General features: G+C 38.0%; 2 protein-coding genes across 2 annotated transcripts in view; both read right to left on the bottom strand.

Annotated features, from left to right (window-relative positions):
* Positions 1-2,589: 2,589 nt before the first annotated feature.
* lpcat2 (lysophosphatidylcholine acyltransferase 2) lies at positions 2,590-12,839 on the bottom strand. The gene is made up of 14 exons (XM_084107691.1): positions 12,143-12,839; positions 10,753-10,895; positions 9,818-10,035; positions 8,270-8,382; positions 7,819-7,879; positions 6,996-7,054; positions 6,588-6,622; positions 6,137-6,191; positions 5,854-5,936; positions 5,595-5,720; positions 5,109-5,262; positions 4,829-4,927; positions 4,352-4,493; positions 2,590-3,659 (listed from the first exon to the last, which is right to left on the bottom strand). Exons 1-14 carry the CDS (start codon positions 12,251-12,253, stop codon positions 3,472-3,474), a joined length of 1,587 nt encoding a protein of 528 aa, XP_083963817.1. The 5' UTR covers positions 12,254-12,839; the 3' UTR covers positions 2,590-3,471.
* A 992-nt stretch (positions 12,840-13,831) lies between these two features.
* mmp2 (matrix metallopeptidase 2) overlaps positions 13,832-25,721 on the bottom strand; it is a 30,045-nt gene continuing 18,155 nt past the window's right edge. The window contains exons 13-15 of the mRNA XM_084108903.1: positions 17,315-17,474; positions 16,224-16,333; positions 13,832-14,855 (exon numbers count right to left, since the gene is read on the bottom strand). Of these exons, the coding sequence (XP_083965029.1) occupies positions 14,752-14,855; positions 16,224-16,333; positions 17,315-17,474 (374 nt within the window). The 3' untranslated portion in view covers positions 13,832-14,751. The remainder of the gene's footprint in view (positions 14,856-16,223; positions 16,334-17,314; positions 17,475-25,721) is intronic.

The raw sequence follows: 25,721 nt of genomic DNA on the forward strand, positions 1-25,721 counted from the left end.
ACTGAGAGGAACTTTAAGATGCGCCAAGGTCAGGCCCTCCTGCTTTGTGGGAGGGAGAGAGGGAGAGAGAGGGAGAGAGAGAGAGAGAGAGAGAGAGAGAGAGAGAGAGAGAGAGAGAGAGAGAGAGAGAGAGAGAGAGAGAGAGAGAGAGAGAGAGAGAGAGAGAGAGAGAGAGAGAGAGAGAGAGAGAGAGAGAAATTAAAACGATAAAACACAATGATTTAAAGCCATATTCTGAAAAGGAAAATTGAAGTTAAGGTCTAGGGGAGAGAGAAGAAAAGGGAAATTGAAGTATGCCTTCTAAGGGAAAATTATTTGCTGTATACATTGTCTACACATGCAATGGGAATGAAGGGCTTGTGATTTGCAGCTATTTTTGCAACCCGTCAATGAGCAGTGTTGCCTGTCGGCACTGACCTTTTCAGGCGAGCCCCTGATCAGCCCCCTCATCTGTTCCAGCCAAAGCCCTAACAGCTAACTCTTGTTTGGTGTTGTGCAAATAAAACCTGATTACTTGGGTTGATTGTCCACAATTTGACTAGGCAGACTCACCTCAGGCTGAAATAAAAATGAATGCTGCAAGTGCAATATTGTGGGCAAAGCAAAGGAGAAAGGGAGAGCATGAAAGAGAGAGAAAAAAGAGAGAGTGAGAGAAAGAAACAGTAACAAAATTGTGACTTAATTGATTCCATGCGATCTCATCAATTGTGATTAAAATGAAATGCCCCCCTCATGTTTGAAAAGGTTCAAACAAATTGACGGTGGAAATCACAGCTGGTTATCACAGCGTGCGGAACAGCAGGACTTTAATGAAGTGAGTGCAATTCCATCCTTCATCCTGCTGTATCAGACAAGAGAGAGAAAGAGAGAGAACATTAGCTTCTCATAAGACATCATTGTCCCTGATCTTCCCTCTGATGATATTATATTGACAAAAGCACTCTGTAAGTCACTCACCGAGTACGTTTACTGACTGACTTGGTTTTGATATACTGCAGCTCAGCACAACAGAGGTACATTATAGAAACCACTTAATGCTGAACTTTCTCCTTTAACAATCTTCTTCATAATATTAAAAAGGACATATATTTCATCCTATGCTGACGAGAGGCATTGCAGATGTTATGTTTGATTTGCTGTGATTTTGCATTAGGACTAACCAATGTACTCCATCAGGCCCTTTTCCAAATGACGGTCTGACGGACTTGCAATGGCCGCCACATACATGTGCCCATGAAGTCCATGGGGACATTAGGTCACTCCTACATGTGTATGATCCCTCCCGCCAACTTAAGTCACTTTCAATGAATGCGTCTGTTAAATGCATAAATGTAAATGTGGCTGCGTCCAAAAGCTGAAAAATGTTGCATCCACAGGCAGTTAGGAGTTAGGAAGGATGTCCGAATTCTATGATCGTGTCACATTCTGTCCACTGAGATACCTTCATTTGTTCAATATTTGAAGGCAGAATAGATTGTTGTGGTTATCACCAAAGCTCTCTGTTTTGTTGTAGATCATTAGACTGTTATTTGCTGCCTCAGAAGCCTGTCTGAAATTTGTTTCAGGTGGTACCTTCATGCTCAAACACTGCCTGTGAAGTCATTGCCCAATAGGGCAGAGAGGCAACAAGTCAGCAGCCTAAGCTTTCGGTGCAGCCAGGGTGTCTCACTTGTCATTTTGATGAAAATTTTAAATGGCAAATAGACCCTTTATGGCAAGGGTGATCCAGGGGGGGCCACAGTCCTGCAGAGTTTAGTTCCAACCCGACTCCAACACACATACCTGTAGTTTTCTCTGCAGGACTGTGGCCTTCTAGGAACTGAGTTTAGTACCCCTGCTTTATGGCCACTATGCTCCATAAATATGGGTTATGCGCAACAAAGTGGTTGCATCATTTCTGGTCCAGGTCTTTTGTATGTGCTTTGTTAAATATAGAGCTGTTTTACTCAATGTGTCTTTAAAGGAGCTTCTAAGGATGAACATTATCCGATAACCATCACATATGCAGATTGAAATCTAAAAGTTTTTTCAAAGTCAATGTGGCATTACGTCACCAAACCAGTGGTTTTTTATGTGAATTTCAGTGGATTTTATGTGTAAAAGATGAATTTCTGTCCAGTAAATCTGAACAGACAATAAAATCAAACAAACAAACAACTGTGAACTGCAAGAGTGTATGCCGTTATTAGGAACAGGGTAATGATTTTTGACCTCAATGTAAAATTATATTTTATAATTACTTGTGACCATAGAGGGATTTATAATTTTATATTTTGCACACATGCATCCCAGAAACTCGTATCCACACTCTCATTGGCATAAAAGCAGGACTAACTGTATATCCACTATTATGGATGCACATTTACAGTGTTGTTCACTGAAGATTTGGATGGATTTCTTTAGGAACGGTTTATGCAGACGATCTGCTTATATACTGGGAGTTGCTGTCACCTAGTGGATATTTTCAGTATAAAAAGTATTTGTTAATCAGCAGTTTTCTCTTCAATTTCTCCTTCTAATTCACTAGAGTGTACAACTCTTCAAACAAGTGTTAATGCACTCAAACATAAAAGGGACAACAAATGCTAGTTAAAATTCAAAGGATTTTTTTTAATGGCAAAAAAGCTGACTCTGCTGTGTTAACAAAACCATAATTGAAACCTGCATTGCTAAATAAATACCACTGCAGTGGGATAATTTGGAACCAAGCCCACTGGTGCGAGCTACTGTGGGGGTGTTGTGTTGCCTGTTTGCTCACAAATTGGCCTATTTTCAGTGGATGCAACAGAGTATTAGTCTGAACAAGCAGCAGGGAAGGAACCCTAACTCAGCAACATTTCCCCTCAATGGGAATGCAAATAAAAACGAGATGCAAAGCAAAACCTTTGATTAAAACTCACTTTCTGTACCAAAGTCCCTGAGCACAAAAAACAAAACAAAAAAAACAACAAAAGAAAGTTTGTATTTGTATAAGAAACTCTTCTGTAAAATATTCATTCTAAAAAAAATATCCATTTTCCATAAAGGGAGACCTGTGTATAAATACATTATCTCCATTGAATTTAATCAGAAAAGCACTTTTTTTCCTCAATTAGATTTAAGCAAATAATATTTTAGATTTTATAAAATAAAAAGACTGAAAAACTGAGGTGGGAGTACAAGCTTCATGCCTAAAAGCTGAGGGGTGTAGAATAATAAAATCAACTTTTTCAATCAGCTGCAACAGAATAAGTTTTAGCATGCTTATACATGTTAACATTTTGTAAACATTGTTCTGAAAGCCTTTGAATAAATTATTGAATAATTTATGAAATACTTGGTGGTGTAAACAGAAAACCACATTTGCTGATAGGGCAAATTTATTGCTGATTGCTTGTGTATAACAACACTCCACCCGAGCTAAAGGCAAGTGCTCAAATGGTATGGCAGAGTAACACCTCATGGCTGCATGCTTCATATTCTTCAACTGTGTCAATCATCTTTCTTGTCAGAGGTACTGTCTTCTTGGTGGTCATCATGAGAAGCCGTACAGAAGTAAGGCAAAGTGGCGTCACAGTCTGGGTCCTCCCCCTGGAGACCCTGGTAACGCTGTAGCTCGATGTAGGTGGTGAAGAGTTTCGCATACTCCGGGTGTGTGAGAGCGAAGGAATGAAACTCATCTGAGAAGAGAAAACGAGATGGGAAAGTTACTACAAATGTGTTACTCAAACGGAATCCAAGCTAATCAAGTGAGGTAACTGACGGGCATTAATAAAATGATGAACAAGCCTTCACTTGAAAGTGTTCATGACTGCACACACATATATTTTTCAAGGCGTTCACATACACTGCATGGAATCATGTGCTGCTGACTGTGATGCATTTATGTGCAGAAAAAAGCCTCTGGGCGATGCACACCCTAAACTGCCACCCAAAGTTAATGTTGCCAGTGTTAGGCCTGCGTGTGAAGTTCAGTTCAGACTTAGAAGCATAGATGTGGTTTTACAACTTTCAGAAAATCAAAATCAATCTCATCACCTCATCTAATTCGCCAAACCAGACAACCACTGTTACAGTTCCTGTGATTTGAGTGTCTATGTACAGAATATGATTAGGAAAATACTAAATGGCATGTTGAAAAACATTTTGCCACAGAATATATAACCAAAAATATAAATAGCTTGACAGCCCACAGAACCCTTGGTTACGAGTGCAATTATAAATGGTGTGTTGTTTTGTTTGCTAAATTTCATACAATTCACGTTTGAAAAAATAAATACAAATAAAATAGTATTCTCCGAATGATAGCATTTCTAATATGCCTCACAGTCTTATCTCACTGTAGTAGTTGCTATGCAGTTGGCATACAGACCATAAGTTATGTGTCCCGATCCATCTGCATCAATTTCTGTGAAGAGGCTGTTGACGTCAAGATCACACACTCCAAGAGCAGAACGTATCAAACAGCTAAACTCATCTTGTGTGATACAGTTGTCCTCATCAATGTCAAACAGCTGTAAAAAGAGTTCACAGACACAACTAGACAATCTACCTCATTTTAAACATATACATAAACCAATTTTGACAACAGAGCACACAAGAGTAATCCATCCATATGCTCTAACTAACTACATGGCAAAAATATTTTTCAGCAGTAGTGATTTTTGAAAGCCACCTCGAGGTGCTAACAACCACTGGCACATCAGTACTTGTATGGTTTACCTTCGTAACCACATCACAACATCTTCTTTAACACTTTTTTACAAGATTAAATCTTCAGTAGTTTGACAATTTATGGATTGCATTTGTCTTCTCATAATATCATCACTGCAATTTGTAATATCATTACCCTAAAAGCAGTCTGAATGACTTCCTCATTATTAGCTGGTCGGCACAGAACTGTGACACCAATGACATACTCTCTGAAATCAATGGTGCCATCCCCATCCTACAAAGAGACACAGAAAACATTTGCTTTAAATAGGCCACACTGTGAAGAAAATAAAATGCCGTTTGATTCATCCAGTCCCAGAGATTTATATTGGTTGTGGGCTGAAAATAAAGCAGATTTTTAAAGCAGATATCTGAGAGTATTTCATACATTCGTGGTTAGTTATGGACACACTCACCCTGTCAAACAGAGCGAAGAGCTCCTGTAGAACTGGGCTGAGGGGTAGTTTGAGGAAGCCGGCAAACTCCTCAACTGTGATCCTTCCACCTTTGCAAGAACAGGCTATGTTGGCAAAACTCTCCAATTCCTTCTTCACATTGTCCCATTTTAATCTGAATTTAAACAGAAAACCAGAGATTTTGAGCTTGAAGTCGGCATGAAACAAAAGTTGTCCAGCTCTCGCAGCAGTAAACACGTCATCAGAGAAGAAAAGACATGTCGTTGCAAGAGGGAGGGGAAGTTATTATGATAAAAGTTATTTGAATAATTAAAAATAAATACTGCAATATTCCATAAAAAAATGTCATGATTTCATGGTGACTGTAAACTACTATAATTACTGTATTTTGTTATTTGGTGTAATCATTTGGGCTATGAGTATCACAATATTTAATGATAACAAGGTTATGCACTTTTTAAAATATTTTTATAATAACAGTCATACTCCAATTTCCTGCTGATCTTGGTAAACTCCACGAGACCCGTCTCCATAGGCAGGGTCAGTTCTCCAGCTGCAATCATCAGACGGCAATCTTCATAAGTGTGGTCTGTGACCGGCAGGCCCAGAGATCTAGTAACAGAGTCCGAAATTGTGAAATACAATTTTTAAGACTGAAATATTGTTTTGTGCACACATTCTAAATGTCCACCATATAAAATCTTATAAAGACATGAAAGAATAAATAGTAACATGACATGCTTACACAGCCATGACAGATCTCACTGACTGAGCAAACTTGATAGGACACTTTTTCTCCATCTCAGTGGGAACTTGAGGGGGCAGAAACTAAAACACAGACACAATAAATAGAATCGTACAAATATTTTGCAAATATATAAGATTTCTGAAGATTAGCTATATGTGAGATTAAGTTGGTCATTTGGTTTAACATCACAGCTTCGTGATGCTCCTTTGACATGTGTATACATCAAACGTGCAAAAAGCAGAGAATATTAGCATGAATTATGCAAATCTTTCTTACAAACCTCAACTTCCACCGTAGTATAGAGCTGACAGAGTGTGAGCAGCAGTAATCTGGCCCTAAAACAGGAACTGGTGGTGAGGTTCCAAATCAACAGCATTTCAGGAAGCATTGCTCTCTATTTATGCATGACTGTGTAAAAGGGTCTGAAGACCAAGCTTATCTAAGAAACTGATCTACAAGACTGCACGTGCAGATATGCAGAGAGGAGGAAGATGACAATTCACTCAGACAGCAGGCTCTCATACTTTTTTATTTGTCTTAAATGCCAATAAACCAATGAAACAACCTGTTTGGCTTACCAGTGTTTCTTGCAGCATTATATACATTATCCTGGCATTTGAATTTGAATTCTGATGACTTTTTTGTTGTAACAGTAATTGGAAAAGGCCTAAATTGCAGAAGCATTTTGTCAGTTGTGTAAATGCTTTTTGTTTATGCTCAATATTACTTACGATTTTGGACCCTGCCAAGTCCATGTGACTGTGTCCTGTAAGAGCAAAAAAAGTTTAGTAAAAATTCTTCTATTTTTAATATAAAAACTTTTTAAAAAAAGGCTTGAACCCTGAGCTATACACAGCTCGAGCTCAACTGACAGACGTTTACCTGTGGCCTTTTAACTGACAGGCCTTTAAGCGTTGTGTGTAATTTTGCCAGGTGTCCTAATTCAAATGCATGCTATTTTATGGTCGAGTTACTTCAGTCCTCTCTACTTGGCTATTATGGTTATTTTGGATTTGTATTTTACATAATATTCTATTTATATTTGTTTGTGATACTCCATTGTGTTTGTCAGATAAGTTTATCACCAGAAACTGAGGCATCATGAAATAATACAAGACTTCTACTGAATTTATACTGACCAACTTATTTGGGTATCTGATAAGAACAGGCTGTACTGGGACCCCTGGGACAAAGGCACCTATGGAGGTAAAAAGAGTAGCAAATAAGCACTTTTCATTCATCCTCTGTTCTTTTAGCTACATTCATACCTTTTCCTTATGGAGACATATATTTCAGAATGCACTCGATTGATCACACCATATCCTACGTATCAGGATACAGCTATTTGACTGGTTCTCAATTGGACAATCAATGATTATCAATGAAGCAAACACTATCCAAATGATATGACCTGAATATAGAAAAAATCTATAGGTCTTCAATTATCATAATACAACAATAAATATTACTCTTATCAGCTAAATTAATTAAGCCTACTGCAAAAAGATTTAGTTTTTGAAATATATTTAAATAAATGTCACTCAAAGGGATAAAGTCTTAGTGGTATGTGGATAATACCTACTCATAGACACAACTCTCACTCTCTTTTATGTGCTGCTGGTTTTGCTGGCCTCAGCAGACCTCATTCTAGTTTCTTTAGAACACCAGAACAAACCGTCGGCATTGGAAACCCTGAATTCCGTGAAAGTTTATCTTCCCCTTCACTTGTATACATTTGCATTAGGGAAATTAGTTATCTGATAACAGACAACAAGATTTTCATATGGTGCAGTTCATACACAACTTTCATTACCTACTGAGTTATGGACATTTGCTACAGTATAATGTATCCGTAACATCTGTAACTGTATCTTAATATTTAATCTACATTATTATGTTGTCCAATATCATAATTAACATTTCTATATTACAAACAAACAAAAATAAGCACAATCTGCTAACCTTGTTTGAAGGTAATGAGACATGATCTGTTTGTACATGTTCCTTCAGGAAAAATTAGCACCTTAAAAAGAAAATAACACCAGTATTATTTTTAGTGGCACCGTAGCTATCATGGTGGCAATTTGGATGCAAACTAAGATATTAACTAACATACAGTTTCAAATACACAGTTTTTTAGATAAAAAAAGACTTCTCAATAATAAAATTGGTAAAACTAATTATACATCCACAATGTTGAAACTGGACATTGTTTAGGAACAGGACATCCTATATTCAAGCTGAGGAAGTACAGGTCTAAGAGTAATTTCCTGCTTTCAAAAGCTGGAACACACATCATTTGGCTTCATGTTGTGTTCACGTTTTTAAACTTTGTTTTATTTTTGACCATTTTAAAGTCATATATGATCAAATAAACTAAACTAAACTAAACTAAAATTGTGGAGGCACTCACCTGTGGCCAGTGTCCCCCTGACTTTGCTCTCCGCTCAATCTCAAGTATAGTGTTTCTACGAGAGTCTGGATCTTTGCGTGAAACAAGCACTGGCTGCACACAGCGCAAAAACCCTGGGGAACATAAAATAATAAAACAATATTAAAGTGATAATAATAGCAATAATAATAACACATGCAAAACTGACATCAATAATGGATATTTAACAACAATTTATTTATTTTTTCCTTTGGCTGAGAAATTCCACATTAAGTAGGATCAGTAGCAGTGGTGGCCACTCAATGACACATTTAAGTCTGTTTTTCTGATTTGTTTCTTTGTGCTGACTGGGGTATTTGCAGTAATTCACAATTTTTCCAAAACTGATCAGTGTTGCCAGATCAGGCTGACGATTTCCAGCCCAAAAGCTCTCAAAAACTATTCTCATGACAACCAAGGTGTATAAGTACCATTCAGCCTACCTCCTTAAAATTAAAGAATGATGACAAAATTAATTTATTAAAATGAATCAATTCTCCTGCCAGGAGAAAAATACAACAGGGAAACGGATCAAAACATGGCAAATACAGTAAAAGAAAATTAGCAGATGACAAAAATGTTTTTACCCAAACAGATAGACACTGTTAAAGACTTAGTTCACCCAAAAATAAAATTTCTGTCATTAAATTCTCACCCTCATGTCGTTCCAAACCCGTAAGACCTACGTTCATCTTCAGAACACAAATGAAGATATTTTTGATGAAATCTGACACCTTTCTGCCCCCTAGATGTTTAAAAACCGCCAAACTGCCCCCAAACCAGCTCAAATTTTGTCTCCCGACCAAAACAATTTTTCCCAGTATAATCAAATTCTCAAAGGTTTGCCCACTTTTGAGTTTAACTTGGAGTGAGAAGGGTAGGCTACTGTTTTTATTAGAGCTTGGCACAAATTTAACAATGTCAATTCATAAGCTTGAGATACTATTCCGATATTGATTCATTTGGATAAATATGATGTTCAGTAGCTACATGTTAATTGTTCTCAAGGAAATAAATCTCTCAACTAATGCTGTAAACATACAGGTTGCCCTGTCAGCTGGTATTATTATTAAAGGTTAAAATTAACAACTCAAATTAATAATAGTTATCTTAGACGTGTGAATCTGCTTTGTGTGCTAAAATACTATGTTTCACAATGCTGTTTCACCATTCTTGGTGTTGGGAAAATGTGATTGGCACAGCTTTCCAATTGCTCTGGTGATTCTTGATGTCATCCGTCAAACGGAATGCACAGCACATTGACTTTTTTTAATTTGGCGTGAGATTTACTTGGGCAGCGTGAGAGAATGAGACAGAGCCTTATCGCGCGTGTCTCACGCCAGATGCGTGAGAGTTGGCAACCCTCCAACTGTGCAGTCACAATCTGGCAACACTGAAACTGATCAAAAATGTGAATATATTCAAAAGCAAAAACGTGATCACATTTTTTTGGCATTGCATTTGCTTTTTGTGTTCCTTTTTGTAAAGACCAATATTGATGTAAATAATGTAAATAACCACACTGCTTACTGCCAAAGATTGGTGCTTCCATGGACTCGGAGCGGGATACAGTAGAAGGCAGACCAGCTTCAATACAGGCGATGGCATCAAAGAAAGAAGAGTGAGGGGCCACAACTAGAATGGGGGCCTCTGCACTGCTGGCCTTCTTCCCCTTCACCACCACCCTGAAACCCATCCCGAAGAAATACATCTGGCCTAGAAAGGTCATCACTTTTTTGTGCAAGAACCTGCCCACAAACACATATACAAGCACACCACACATCAGGAATCATAGTGGGTAATCAAACATACTGACACACGCAAGTACAAAAAGCTTGCTTTAACGGCTTTGACATGGTGTGCTCATCGGGTGTCAGATCAGCATGTTGTTGCATCATTTAAGAGAATAACCACATCCCTCCAACAGCTGTGCTGCCTCCTACGCTGAGACTTAATTAATCTGATCAGTGTGGTCAGTCCAAGTAAAAACGAGATGCAGCAAAATGAGCAATTTCTCAAGAAACCATGTGGTCTGTTTGACAGAGAAGCATGAATTAAACAGAATGGAAGGCATCTGTGATGCACAACATATTTGCAACGGCTGATATGCAAACCACAAATTTTACATTACCAACTCACTCTTCTATTATTGATGCAGGGAAAGCAAACACACACAGCAATAGACTCCCATGCACACAAGACCTAACAAATCACTATTAGCTTACATTCCTTCTAAGCATTTAGTAAAAGATAAAAAATCAGGAACTAAGACAAAATCAGTAAAGTGTTATCTGTAAGGTTAATGTTTAAGGTGCTGTGCTGTCAGGTTTAGTTAGCAAGCCGGAAGTGTTGTATAGCGGTTTAAACAAGCTGTAGCATAAAAAAAGGTCTATTTTAATCTTGTGCTGAAATGTAGGAGGTGGAGTATCTGTGTGTAACGTGGGTGTACAAGGAGTAGTATGTACCTTCTCCAGCCAGTCATGGGCTCCACCGCTCCAGACAGAGACTGTCTGAATGTTATCATGACAGAAACTGGCCACATGACCATTAGAACAAGAAGCAAGAAAATGGCACGGAGCGGCACAAGGATGATTCCTAGAAGAAAACACTACACACAGACATAAGAGGAAAAATAGACATAATCACACAATAAAGGGCAAAGAAATCTACACAATGCAAATTACTTTCTATGTTTCTATTCAAGGCATCTGCTAACATGGGAGCAGCGATTCAACCTCCTAGATGTTTCTATGGGGACCCTTTAATCAGTTTGAGGGGGAAAGGAATTAATGTATGAAACAGACTCTAAAATAACTTACTGTGCTAAATAAAACACAAAATCAAGACGTAAACTGAAAGTATTCCCCCCACCCTACTCAAATAGCTATTAGAGTTCTACAGTACTGCTGTTCTTGAAAAGTCTGGAATCACAAAATGAATCATTGCTAATTCATTTAATATATAAATACTGCTAATTTCTGTTTCTAAACGTTGATTGAAAAAAAAAGGGGGGGGGGGGGGTTGAATATTGTGTTGGACAACAAAGGGCCTTCAGGTCAAAAAGGTTGGGGACAACTGACATAGCATGTAAACTAGCTACTTTAAAAAACATCAGTGTCAGAGGTCTTGATCTTCTTGATTGTATTCCGCAATTAAACCAGGGATGGGCAACTTCGGTCCTGGACGGCCACTGTCCTACAGAGTTTAGCTCCAACCCTGAAAAAAATCACCTGCCTGTAATTTTCTAGTAATCCTGAGGACCTTGATTAGCTTGTTCAGGTGTGTTTGATTAGGGTTGAAGCTAAACTCTGTAGGACAGTGGCCCTCCAGGACCAAAGTTGCCCATCCCTGAATTAAACCATACAATACCATAATTTTTCACATAATCTATTGTATTGATATTCAAATGCATTGTAGTAAAACATTTTTTATAAACTCATTTTAATGACTGTAATAAATTCATAAATGTAAATACTCTCTCTGTTTCAATACCAGATGCTGTGCTCTCGTTACTGCATGATTTTCCCTCGTTACAAAAACTGTAACAAAATGTAACATAATTTGGACCCTTTCTAGCACAGGCAAATTAGCTATTTTCATTCATTTAGTAATAAACGTTTTCTCAATTTTTACACAAATTGTTGACAGCATTTGCCAGCCCTGTTCCCCAAGTTATTGCAAGACTTAAAATAAAAGAGACTTAAAATAAGAGAGCTCATCCAATAACGTAGCTTAGAGGGAAACATATTAAGCAAATCAAATAAGATGTTGACACATTAAAAGGATAAAGAGCTGAATAACCTCAGTGAAGAATAATACTGACAGACAAGTCATAAATTGAGAGTATAGACTCACTCTGATTTTATCGGCTTTAGTTAACTTAAGGTCGTGCACGAATGGGTTGATGACGGCGGGCAGCAGCAGGGAATGCTGTCTGGGCAGCGCGAACACTCTCTGCGCAGACATCTTCACTCATCAGTCATCACAGCAGAATCTTCTATTTTTTACAGTCTATGGTGTCAACCCTCTGAACGTACGACGCGCTTCTTCCTCATTTCACTCGCGCGCGCCACCTTATGACACGCGCGCCCTAGCGGTCAGCGGATGTGTTTCACAATCAGATGAGATCATAACTAACGGCAAGTTTGTGCATTCTAGACGAGTTTGGAGTCAGAGCAGAGTTTCTGTGCGAGCACTAGCTGAATCAAAATATGCATTATGTCCTAAATGCTGTCATAGTTGGTTTAGAGACAAGCCCCACCTCTTATGGACATAATCCTAGACCTGTAGCCACTAGCCCTAGTGGCTACAGGTCTAAATAGGATTATGTCCATAAGAGGTGCCCTCGCTGTTTTTCTCTACAGGTTAACTGTTTGAACACGTGGCGTCGCTAGACTCTTTTTTCCTAATAAAATCTTGCTGATAAATCATTGCGAGGCAGTGTACCGAGCTGAGAAACAATTTCTCTGACCATATTTCAGCGAATTCGTGTGTCCAGCAGTATTTCTTCCGGCGGTCTAGAATCAGAATCAGTGATGCTCGACTCGAGAAGGAATCACTCGTTTGAGTCGATTCTTGTTGTTCTGTGTTGTGAACAGTTCGGGCATGCACTGAATCGTTTGCGGTTCTTTACTCAGCACAACAGTAACAGGGTAGGCCTATTTAACAACTAAAATGACGTAAACTGAAGTACATTTGTGACCCTGGACCACAAATCCAGTCACATGGGTCAATTTTTTAAAATTGGGATTTATACATCATATGAAAGCTGAATTAATAAGCTTTCCATTGATGTATGGTTTGTTAGGATAGGACAATATTTGGAAAATCTGGAATCTGAGGGTGCAAAAAAATCGAAACATTGAGAAAATCGCCTTTAAAGTTGTCCATTAATGTTTGCGATTGTGCTGCATTCACTCACAAAAATAAATGTTTTATATATTTACGGTAGTAAATTTACAAAATATCTTCATGGAACATGATCTTTACTTAATATCCTAATGATTTTTGGAATAAAAGAAAAAACATTAATTTTGACCTATAGGCTATTGTTGGCTATTGCCACAAATAATACCCGTGCTACTTGTGACTGGTTTTGTTATCCAGGGTCACATTTACCTACAATCCATTGAAAACAAAACGGCATTCTATATTTTTCTTGAGTTCAACCCGTGCAGCTTTAAAAAAGACTCTGCACTGCAGTAACATTTTCCAACCAAAAAAGTATTAAAACGCTAACAAAGGCATTTAAAGAACTAAAGAATTACAATTGCATTACTATGTATTACTCAAGTAGATTACTCGTTAAACGCAAGGCACATCAACTACAGAGATAGATGCGCTCATTATACAATGGAACTGCTAGATGTCGCTGTTTGTCTAGTTATGTGAGATCCGAGTAATTTTGTAAAATAGGAGGAGTGCTAATGTGTGAACCATAGCTATTGTTTTCTGATGTGAAAATCAAAAGCATAATCACTAGGATGCAGTAAAATGCTTTCCAAAAACTAATGTTAAAATCGAAAAGTTGAATGATAAAATCCATTTAAAGGATAATTCATATTTATTTTGAGACAGTGACAAAGTGCACAAAGCATATAGAAAATAATAAAAAATAAACCATTACAAATATAAACAGATTGCATACGTCAATTCAAAAACTACAAAAAAAAAAAATAAAGAGTACAAATGATTATTAATCTGTATTCTCATGATACTCGCTTGACATGAGTCCATCATGCAACAAACCCTATACAGTCTTCAGGCAACCCGTGCCGTGAATCTCCCTGTAACATGAGACAAAAAAAAAAAAAACAAGACTAACAAAAAAATGATGTGCTTTGACAGTTGTTTGGTCTCTGTGTTTGTACACAATCATCATGTATAAAATGTGTCCTAAAATGTGTAAAGCAGGATTTTTTTTATTGGATAGTATTTACTACAAAATAAAACAATATGAATTAAGTCCTTAATCTTTGCATATCAGTACTAGCAAAATATTACATTTGTGCTTTTTACATACTGCCTGGATGGATTTATTTTGTGCAAATTTTTTATAAAAAAAAAAGGAGGTACATCTAACTGACACCACTGCCACATTTACATGTAAATGGGAAATGTTAGAAGTCCTCTGATGATATACATGTAGGTTATATTAAGGGGTAGGAGCTGCATTAAACCCTTTCATTATTACAAATAGACAAGAAATATCACACGTTATGACAAAACAGCAAAAATTGCGGTCTTGTTTGCCTATGTCTGGCATGCAGAAATGGTCCAGGCAGTGAAGCTTACCAGGCCTCTCTGGTTAGCTAAGGATGGGTTATAATCAAAGAGGCTCGGACTAACCAAGAGGGGCAGAATGGTAAATTTGAGTGCTGTCGTTTGGCACGATAACGCTGGCCTTGTTTATCTAGTGATGAAGGTCATCCCAGAGTGCCAGGGGCTGAATGTTGTGCATCAGTTCAGCAGCGTAGCCAGTCCTTTTTGACCTCCCCAACTTTGACAATTTTCAGAGTGCTGTCATCCATTTTGAGATAGTGGGAGTCTTTGAAGAAGTAGCTGTGACCTGAAAACATTTAATAAGTGTAAATGTCAAAAGAAAAATTAACAGTTAAAGTTAAATGCAAATTTACCAATTTCTCTACAATAAACAAACAAACAAACCGTTCAACAGGTTTGGGGCTTGTAATATTTTTAAAAGATCTATCTTATGCTCATCAAGGCTGCATTTATTTGATCAAAAATAAAGTAAAACTGTAATATTGTAAAATATTACAAGTTAAAATAACTGTTTCTATTTTAATATAATTTAACATTTTAATTAATTCCTGTGGTTGCAAAGCTGAATTTTCAGCAGCATATTATCCAGTCTTCAGTATCAAATGATCATTTGGAAATCATTCTATGCTGATTTACTGCTGCTTAATATTTTTGTGGAAGCCATGATACATTATTTGTTCAGGATTTGTTGATGACTAAAAAGGTCAAAAGCATTTATTTGAAATAGATTTAGCCTATAGATTATTATTTTTTTACAACATAAAAGACTTTACTGTCACTTTTGACCACTTTAATGTGTCCTTGCTGAATAAAAGTATTAATTTCTTAAAAAATGGAAATTCTTAGTGACTTAGTGATAAATAAGCATAAGACATTATAACTGATGTACATTAAATTGTGTCTATTTAATACAGCTTGGTTAACCAATAGCTCTATGCAAGTGATCCATTTATCTGTAAAATGTTGGAGTGTGTGGTCTAATTCACAACCTAGAGAAGTTGTTTTTGCTTAACTCAGCTCCAAACAGCCTAATTACAAACACACACACACACACACACACACACACACACACACACACACACACACACAGAGGAACCTTTCAGACACCACACAGGCCAGCTTTATGAAGTGTGTACATGTGTTTCTGTGTATGAGTGTAAATGTGTGTTAGTGACAGCGGAGGAAAGAGTTGGGTGGTTGAAAAAGCATGTATGTTAAGTAAATTCCAGTAAATCTAAATGAAACCAGAGCACCTTGCGTATAACCGTTATAAATCCTTTACCCCTCTCTTTTTTAAGCTTTTCTCTCATTTAGAGTTTGTATGTGCTTTTCAGACAGTTACTGGAAAAAACTCATAATCTTGAGCAGGGGGCAACCATATAGTTGGGGTTTTTTGTTGTTGTTGAAGGCCTAATGCCAGCAGTAATTGGGTTGGAGTTAACTGCCAAGAATTCTCTACCAGGCTCCACACACACACACACACACACACCCACACACACACACACACACACACACGTATTATGTGAGGGCTAACAGAATGGGAGAGGAGAAAGGATTGAGATGAAAGATTCATTCAGGTTAGAGGTTACATTTTACTTCTCTGAGGAATACAGACAAAGCTGGATCTGAAACCAAGCAATTTTTAATATCTTACCATCACTAACAAGGCTGAGGGCGGCATCTATGTCATCGGGAACAGCACTCCAAGAATCCGCAATAAGTTTAGGGAAGCCTGGATCCATCTTTTTCTTGGCTTCATTGTACCTGAGAAGTCATGGAAAAAAGTGAGCATCTACATTAGGTGTGGGCGATATGGCAAAAATATATCACAATTTTTCCCCCAGGAAAATTACGATTCATGATGTTATCACGATTCTTTTTCACGTTGGTTTTACTATTTTGCAAGTGACTGCCAAACTGATTTCCCTATTTTAAAAACAAAGCCTTACAAGGTAACAATATATAAAATAAAAAATAATGGAAGACATTTAGGCCAAAATGGCGAAGATAAAAATCTTTGTCATTATCTTTGTTATTAAAAAATAAGAACAAAGATACACATTACACATACTGCCAGGGCTTGACATTAACTTTTTTGCTCACCAGCCACTGTAGCTAGTGGTTTTCCAAAGTTATAGCCATTTTCACTGGACATTTGGCAGCAGTTTAAGAACTGACGCATGGATCCATTATACTGTTACACATGCATTTTCTTTCTCAACGGTTTACGTTCACTTAAAAAATAACTGACTGCGTTTACGTGAATACTCGCCAAGACTGGCATTTTGATATTATTTTGTGTGTATTTGACTGTTAAAGTACAATAAGCAGTGAAAAAGAACTCAATTTAGTACTGAAAGGCGGCTTTATGCGTGCACACTTTGGGTGGGAGAGCAAAATCTGCAGGAATGAGTAAAATTATGCACAGGACTGGTGTCAAGCCCTGTATATAACCATATCCTTATTATGTCCAGTATCATTTGGCTATACTTTAGTGGGGAAACAAAGGCTTCACAAGAACTTTGATATGAGGAATATTCACTGAAACTTTGGAAAATTATTCCAAAGTCTGCTTTTTTCTCCAATAATTTGTAGAACTTAGGGGAAAAAACTCCCTGCATCTACTATAGGTTCTTAAAGAATCTATATCTTAAAGAATCTTAAAGTGTATTTTGGTCATCAATCACAATGAACACATACTTTATTTAGCCCACATATGTTGAGAAACATTTAAAAAAGGATTACCTCCAGAACTTGTTGCCAGCAAATAAGTAAGTCTTCTTGCTCTTGTGGAACGAGTAGGCAGCATCAATTCTATGCAAATCTGAAGGAAGACCCATGCTGGAGATCTTCTTGGGATAGTCTCTCTCCAGAGTACTGGCAGAATATACCCACATCTCATCATCTAGAAAAACAATTAAAATATGTTTAATACAAATTTTGGAGGACACACAAATAATGAAAAACGCACATGTGTCATATTTTTTCACCACCACCACCACCACCAAAAAAAAAATTTTTTTTAATAAAAAATACAGTGAAAAATTATATATTGTGAAATAGTATTACAATTTGAAATAACTTTTCTATTTTAATATATTTTAAAATGTTATTAATTATTTTGATGTCAAGTCAGAATTTTTAGCATCATTACTCCAGTCTTCAATGTCACATGATCCTTCAGAAATCATTTTAATATGCTGATTTGGTGCTCAAGAAACATTTTAAATTATTATCAATGTTGAAAACAGTTGTGATGTATTTTTGTGGTAACCATGAAGCATTTTTAAGGATTCTTTAATGAAGAAAAAGTTCAAAAGAATAGCATTTATTTGAAATAAACTTTTTGCTAACATTATGAATGTATTCACTGTCACTTTTGATCAATTTAATGCATCCTTGCTGAATAAATGTATAAAACCACTTTTTAATACATTTATTCAGATGTGTATACACATGTTTTTTTGGTTTAAACCAATACAATTTTATGTTTTTATAACACTAGTAATGACATGCATGGCTAACCGACTAGACAAGAGGAACAGTAAGCTTTTTATTTCTTTGTTTAGCTTATAAACTAATTTATGGTCACATTAACTTGCATTATTAGGGGAGAGCAGGGGCGAAAGTACCATTTTTCAGAAAAACTTAATTTGAAAAGATGATATTTTAGACAGAGATATATTTTTGCTGTGGTCAGACACTTACAAGTGTGGTCTATCAATAGCAGGTGGTATTTTGAAAAAATGTAGAAGGACTTCAGTATAATTTCACTTTGAACTTAAGACTGCTTATGTTACTTTCAACCCCCTCAGTTGGGACGAAAGTAACACACAGGTGGGTCAAAAGTAACACAACAATATACAAGCTAGATTTTTTGTGTTACTCTTGTTGTTTTATTTTTTTTTATTAGCCTAAATATACCTGAGTATATGACCTTGTTAACATGTAACTGCAAACATATTTTGGCCTTTATATAAGCAAAAAATTGTTAATTTAAATTTTCATTTTAAATTTCAGTTTCATCAATGTTTCAAATAACCCAACAGTACAAACTTGAATTGTTTAAAATCTTTTTTTTTATTGGCAATGTCAATCTATTTTATAAAATGTGTTTTCAACATGAACAATATGAAAATTAAATTAAATTACCATAATATAAATTCTCAACATAATGTAACAATAGGCATGTTTCCATCAAGCTGTTTTTATGCATAGACTTAAAATCTGCATAAAAACATCAGGATGGAAACCCTGCAAATCCATAGGTGGAGGTGGAAAAGCTATAAGGTATGGCTAAAACCTAAATGTGACTAGGGTAAATGGAAACAGATTGAGTGTAAAAAAAATGGTGACACAGAAATCAGCTGATTTAAATGTGAACGCCCTCTCATAAACATCTGGCTGAATCAGACCTCTATCTGTCTTACTGACCCTCACTTTTGCCATATTCTGTTAGTATAATATGACATAAACATGTTTTAATAAATGCTGCAACACAGAAAAAGTCACCACATTAGCAGCGCGACAAAAGAAACACTTGTTTTCACTATAGAGGGACAAAAGTAACAAGTGTTACTTTCGTCCCGACAGGAACTCCGGACATTTAAACCCGATTTACTTTTATACTGAAAAACTCTGACAAGGCAAACTTCAGGATGTGTTACAGCACTTAATAACCTGTAGATTGATCATTACTGTGTGACATGAAACTAAAAACACAACTTGTAATTAGAAAAAAAGTACCGCTTCAGTAATTTACTTATCGCACTCGAAAACTGCTTACCGGACCTAACCGCGGGAAACGATGACGAAATCGCGTGATATTTGGCAGCTCTGTCAAGGGTTGCTTACTAAACGCGCTGTCATAGCTTGAAATGCTAATATAGTCAGGGCTCTGAGAAAATTGCTTTGTTACTTTCGTCCCGCGTTACTTTCGCCCCGGTTCTCCCTATAATCTTAATAGTATCAAGTGATAATATTCAAAGTTAATTTTAAACAACTTTCAGTGTTGTATAACACAACAATAACATCGCAAAGGACATCAGGTCTTGAAAGATATCATCAGGAACCTCAAAACTTAGTTGTGTGCCAGGTTGGGAAGTTGGTGCAAGCAGTTCAGAGCTAAATTACAGAGCTACAAATTCTAATATTAATGTAGTAACGCTTTACAATTTGGGAGCACTAATATGCATTATTATATATGCTCTGTTAGAGCGTCCTTAGGTGGATATGTCAAGTCTGTTTTTAGTTTGGTTTCACATTAATGTTTCCATCCCTGTGTCCAAATGTCTATACTATCCAGCCTAAATAGTATGTGAGATTAAAATGAGTGTGTCCCAAAGCATAGTATGTTGAAAAGAGTATGTCAGAAGTCCCCGGATGGCTTACTGTTTTCGGTAGATTTTTAACCAAAGTCTATTACAAACTTTACATGAACACGCTAAAGAATCATACTAACTTGTGGAAAATGGGCCTCTGATGACCACTTTAAAATATGTCATTGCCATTGTTTTGTCTCAAGATGCACACCAGTAATGCTTTTTTTATTTTAAGGCAGGTTTATAAAAGCTACTTACATACCCCAGTTGTACTATGGCCTAATCCTGGCTTAATCTTAGCCCCGTCTGTGAAACCAGTTGATAAACCAGAGTTTATCTTATCATATAATCTTTATTTGTTATCCTACAGTTGAGTATTCATTTGTGATTACTTTTTAGTCAGTTATTGATACTTATTTGTGTACAGATATATTGTATTCAAACAGTATTCCTTTATTTATATATTCTACAGACCACAACACAACTTGATAACATCAAATAACTTTCCCTACCATCCTGATATTGTAAATGGATGTCACTTACTGCCTGACAAGTGCTATTAAAGAGAAGTTTGAAGAGGATATACTTCTCCCATGCCTGCTTCTCTTACCGGAATCACTGTCCATAATTGTCCGCCTGCAGAACTGTAAATTAACAAAGGTTGCTTAGGTGCTACTGCGCAAAAATTTGATCCTTCGAGCCGGATGTGGCAACAGTAAACAGTATGGACACAGCAGTTAGCGATGCATCAGAGACAATGGATAGACCCAAGAGACAGAGTAAACTGCCTTCCCATCTGGGTGACTATGAGGTTGGCTACATACCTCCTGTGGACCCTCCTCCAACCGCTTCTTCTCGCTTTCACAGCAAACATAAGAGCAAAACGTCCCATAGTAAAGCCAGCTCTCGTTCCAGATCCAGTTGTCATTCCATTATCTCTGCAAGCTACATCTGCACTCACAAGCAGCTAGGCAGCCATAGTGGAGGAGAAAATAAAACAGCTGCAGTACGACGATCTACTTCAACAAATGGAGGAGGACACGCTGGCAGAAATAGAGTACCAGAGACTACAAACCCAAGCTAAAGAGGCTCAAAGTTCTCAGGAAGAGGCTCTCATGGCAAAGGAGGCCTTATCTAACTAGTTAGAATGACAGCGCAAGCTGGAAAGGGCGGAAGCTGATCTAGAAGCAGTGCTCGAAGTGGGGCGGTACTCACCGGTACGCAGTACCGGCACTTCTTCATTTTACTCTTAAGCGTACCTGCACTTTTTCTTGCGTACCGCTAATTCTCGTATGTAGCCGGTACTCTACCACTGACAGAAAAAGCGTCAGTCGGTGTCAGAAAGATTGGTAATGACCTAACGTTACATAAACTACACTACCCAGAGGGCACTACGTGACTTACTTCAGATCTTGACGAATCACGTAAAGGCAAGCAGTCGGCCCACCCTATCAGAAGCTGTCTGATGCCTGTGGCTTCCGCCTGACCATAACAGATTTTTCACTGCTGAAATTGAAAACCTAGAAACGTAGAAAAAGAAGTGTGTCGAGTTTGAAATTGTAAGTCGTTATGTTAGCCTGGCTTCAGAAAGGTTCTAAAAGAACGCGTGTGCCAGAGCCAGACACATCAACAGAGGTTGTGATTGTCCAACCAGAAACATCGGATACCGTTAGCGTTGATGTGAGCGGAACAGCTAACGTTAGCATTAATGAGGAGTCTGCAGCTACCAACTTTAACGTTACCCAAGTACAGACAAGGCAAAGCAATAGCAGTCACTGCGCAAAAAATTGAAAGACCACAGAGATTCGAAAGCACACATTAAGGCAGCCGAAATAGCGGAGATGGCATCCTGCAATGAGCTGTGCAGGCAAGTTAAATCTATGCACAGGGCTGAATACGAAACTACATCTCGAGTGTTCCGAACTGCATACAAAATTGGCAAGCACGGGTGTCCATTCAAAGACATGCGAACGGATATAATGTTGCAAGAGTTGAATGGAGTGAACATGGGCTGAGTTCTGTTCTGTTTTGGGTGAGTGTTTTGTGGCCTTTGTATGTGATGGAGAATCAGTGATGCTTGGCAGAAAAGCAGGGGTGGCTACACAACTTTGTGCCAGATTCCCAGACTTGTTTGTGTGGCACTGTTTAAATCATCGCCTAGAATTGGCAGTTGGGGATGTTGGCAGATAGTGGTCTTAATCACTTCAAGATTTTTTTTGATAAGCTATACACTTTATATCATGCCTCACCCAAAAACCAAAGAGAATTGCATCAACATGCACAATGTGTTGGGCAGCGTCTCCTTGTCATTGGCCGTGTTTTGTCAATCCGCTGGGTAGCTTCAAGTGAGAGGACTGTAAAGGCTGTTTGGGAGAATTACAGAGCGCTTCAGAGACACTTTTCTAGTGCTGCTCATGATGTCACCAAGGATTCAACAGAGAGAGCAAAATATAAGGGACTCCTTGACGTTCTCACCTCTGTGTCTTTCATGTGTAATCTTGGAGTTATGTACGATGCCCTAACAGAACTGAGTGATCTCTCAAGGATGCTTCAAAAGAGAGGCACAACACTGCCTGAAGCAGACAAGATGCTGTTTCGGGAGATCCGGGTGTTTGAATCCATGGTTTCAACACCTGGCCCCCACACACGGACTGTTCTTCAAGCTGAAACCGAGAAATTGTTCCAGAATGTATCACTGTGTGACAATCAAAGGATTGTAAAGATCAATGTAGGACAGTTCTTTCGCAGCATGGCGGAAAATATGAGATCCAGGACAGCTACAACAACTTCCTCTCATGTCAGCACACAGGAAAGTTCCTCACATAGAGGTGGAAGCAAACTGATGTCTGACTTCAAGGTTCTTCAACCAGATACTTGGTCAGAGGGAAATCTGGACATACAACATGGTGAAGCAGAGGTCCTTTGCTTATGTGACACATTTAAAATAGAGAGAAGAGAGAGCATCCAGGGATTTCGGGAGTACACAAGGAACTGAGGGCATCCCGGACCCCAGCAGCCCTCAAGCCTCTTCTTAAAGCTGTCCATACAATTGCAGTGTCTACCAGTGAATGTGAAAGAACCTTCAGTTGCATGAATGACATTCTAACAGTCAAAAGGAACTCCCTTGCTGTAAACAGACTGTCCAACCTGTTGTTCCTGAAATGCAATGGACCACCATTACAGCAGTTTAGTCCACACAATTATGCGAGATCATGGTTGGCAAAGGGACGAAGATCTGCAGATGAACTTGCATCTGAAGCCCCTCACCATTCAGCAGCAGCTGACCCCAAGACCTTCTGGAGCCTTTTTTAAGTAGGTAAACCATCTTTTTGTCTTATAAACTGTAAAACAGAATTTAGATTCCAAATACTTCTGTTTAGAATACTTTTGGTTTCCTCCTGCCTTTGACAATGAATATGTGTCAGCACAATGGATTACAATTTATTTAACGTAACTTCTTCACTAAATGCATCCCCACACTGCCAACTAATCCTTTACCTCTGGTTCTATCTCTGAAAGCCGATGCCTTACAAAGGCACCGAAACAGCTGATGAACCCCATGTTCCTGGGATCCCGATGAGCTGATGAACAACCCATAACATCCTGTTGCCATTCTGTAAATATGAACACCTCTTATGTATTATTAATAAATAATTATGTTTTTCATGCCAGAAATGTATGCTACTTTCAAATATTCAATCACATAATAACTTAATTGTCTACTGTTTCTTTAGAATAGCCAATTTGGTTAATATCACAGCAGAATATCTGTAGACCGAATTCACTACCATCTGTGTAGCTTAGAGCCCGAAGCCATTTGTTTTGAGAATAATGGCTGGCTGATGAAGTTATTGGCTGGCTAGCCGGCTCAGCCAAAACCTAAATGGCTGCTGCAGCCACCAAACTTTTCATAGCTGCAAATGGCTGAAGCTGCCACTTCATGTCTACAGATGTCTATGTTATACTGATTTACTAGATCTCAATATTTCCAAGCAATGCATGGCTTACACTATATTTTACACTATATTTCTACAAAATGCAATACAATGTAATAAAGAAAACACCAGATTTTACTTTCACAACGTATGTACATATTTATTTTGTAGTCTGTATGCTACTAAACATTTTCAAATAGCCTACAATGTGTTGTGTTTAGGCTAAATGTATGTAGGCTAAGTTGTATACGATAACTTGGCATTATCATGGATGAAGCTTATCATATTACACCTTGAAGGAGCAAGTGATCCATATTTGGATCCAACAGAATTGTACAGAAGAGAGAGAGCTTCCTAACGGTGCATGTGAGAGGGTGACGGCAGAGATCGCGGAGAAGTATGTTGAACTTTTTTTTTTTTAACTTTTTTTTGAACGCAAAATTTTGTTGAATTTATGAGAAATCTACAGACGCAAACAGACGAAGTGTAGTAAAATAAAGACCTAAATGTGTATTTCGGACTTTTTTTCACCACAAGTCTGAAAGAAGACAAATATCCAAAAATCTCAAAATTGACCAGTAAAAAAACCCCCCGATGCCTGCCGTGTCTCGCCTTAATATAAACACACACTGTTATCAGTATTATTTTGGACAAAGTTTTGCACATTTCACTTCAATTTACACTGAAGCATGCGTCGTGAATTAGAAACGGTGGTTTGTTACTGCAGTAATATCACGTTCAGTGCTATAAATCTCCGTTCCAGAATATTTGGTTCATAACATCAATCTTTGATTCAGGTGTTTGTGCAACCGTGCCCTGAAGATTTAACAAAAGTCTGGGTAGGCCTAAGTTAAAAAAAAAAGTAAGTAGGAATTAGGAAAGTATGCTTGCTTGCTTCTTTCCACCATTTCACCTCAGTGCGAGAAAAAAATGCATCGCTTCTTCTGTAAGGAAAACGAGCAATTTTAATTGGTCGTCAATTCACTGTGAGTCTGTGTATCGTAGCAACGAGCACAAGACTGTGCTGTTATGAATCCAGTGAGAAAATAGATCTCGTGTATTGTTTATATTTCGTGTGTGTATGTCTCTATGTGATAGAATTATTATTTGATGCAAATAATTCTAGCCGGCTCAGCCAAACTTTATCAGATGGCGGCTCAATTTGGCTTACGAAATTATTGGCTGGCGGAGGCTGAAATTCTAAATGGCGCAAATGGCGGCGCATGGCGGCGGCTTCGGGGTCTAGTGTAGCTACTCTCTAATTTTATGTCTGGCATTAACCCTGTTCCCCCTGTCTCTGTTGTGTGTGTGTCTCCCCAGGGATTGTACAGTTCCAATCTCAGCACCGTTGAGGTGTTCCGTTTTCACACACACACACACACACACACACACACACACGCACACGCACACGCACACGCACACGCACACACACACACACGCACATACACGCACGCGCACACACACGCACATACACGCACACACACGCACGCACACACGACTTATTTAAATACATTTACGTTGTTAATAAATAACAATAAATTGTTGTTGTACCAGCAATATCTCTACGTTGTTTTTTTCACTGTAGAAATTTCTAATGTCATGAATTGCCAATGCAAAAGAGTACCGGCACCTTTTTCCCCCCACTTCAAGCACTGTCTAGAAGTGGCCAAGCTGGTGAGTTCCCTGCTCAGCCAAGACACAAGTTTGACTGATCCAGAGCACTTAAGCATCACCAGACACAACTGGGCCACCATCACAGTTCCATCATGCCAGCATTTGCTTTGTTGAAATTGGCCTTAGACAATCCCCATAGTCACCATACTCACATCAGTGAGCAGTACAAATACCAAGTGTTACTGAGCCACCTGAAGTTTGCTAGTGCTCAGCAGTTGGCTA

Source organism: Abramis brama (genome assembly GCF_963993115.1).
Source record: "Abramis brama genome assembly, chromosome: 3".
Classification (NCBI taxonomy): Eukaryota; Metazoa; Chordata; class Actinopteri; order Cypriniformes; family Leuciscidae; genus Abramis; species Abramis brama.

What these genes read in the sequence shown, in the direction of transcription:
- lpcat2 (XM_084107691.1), bottom strand. Translation starts at nt 12,253, where the DNA reads ATGTCTGCGCAGAGAGTGTTCGCGCTGCCCAGACAGCATTCCCTGCTG. An exon ending in CTAAAGCCGATAAAATCAGA is followed by an intron (nt 10,896 to 12,142) that starts GTGAGTCTATAC and finishes GTCTGTGTGTAG; the next exon opens with TGTTTTCTTCTAGGAATCAT. An exon ending in TCATTCAGACTGCTTTTAGG is followed by an intron (nt 4,494 to 4,828) that starts GTAATGATATTA and finishes CTCTTTTTACAG; the next exon opens with CTGTTTGACATTGATGAGGA.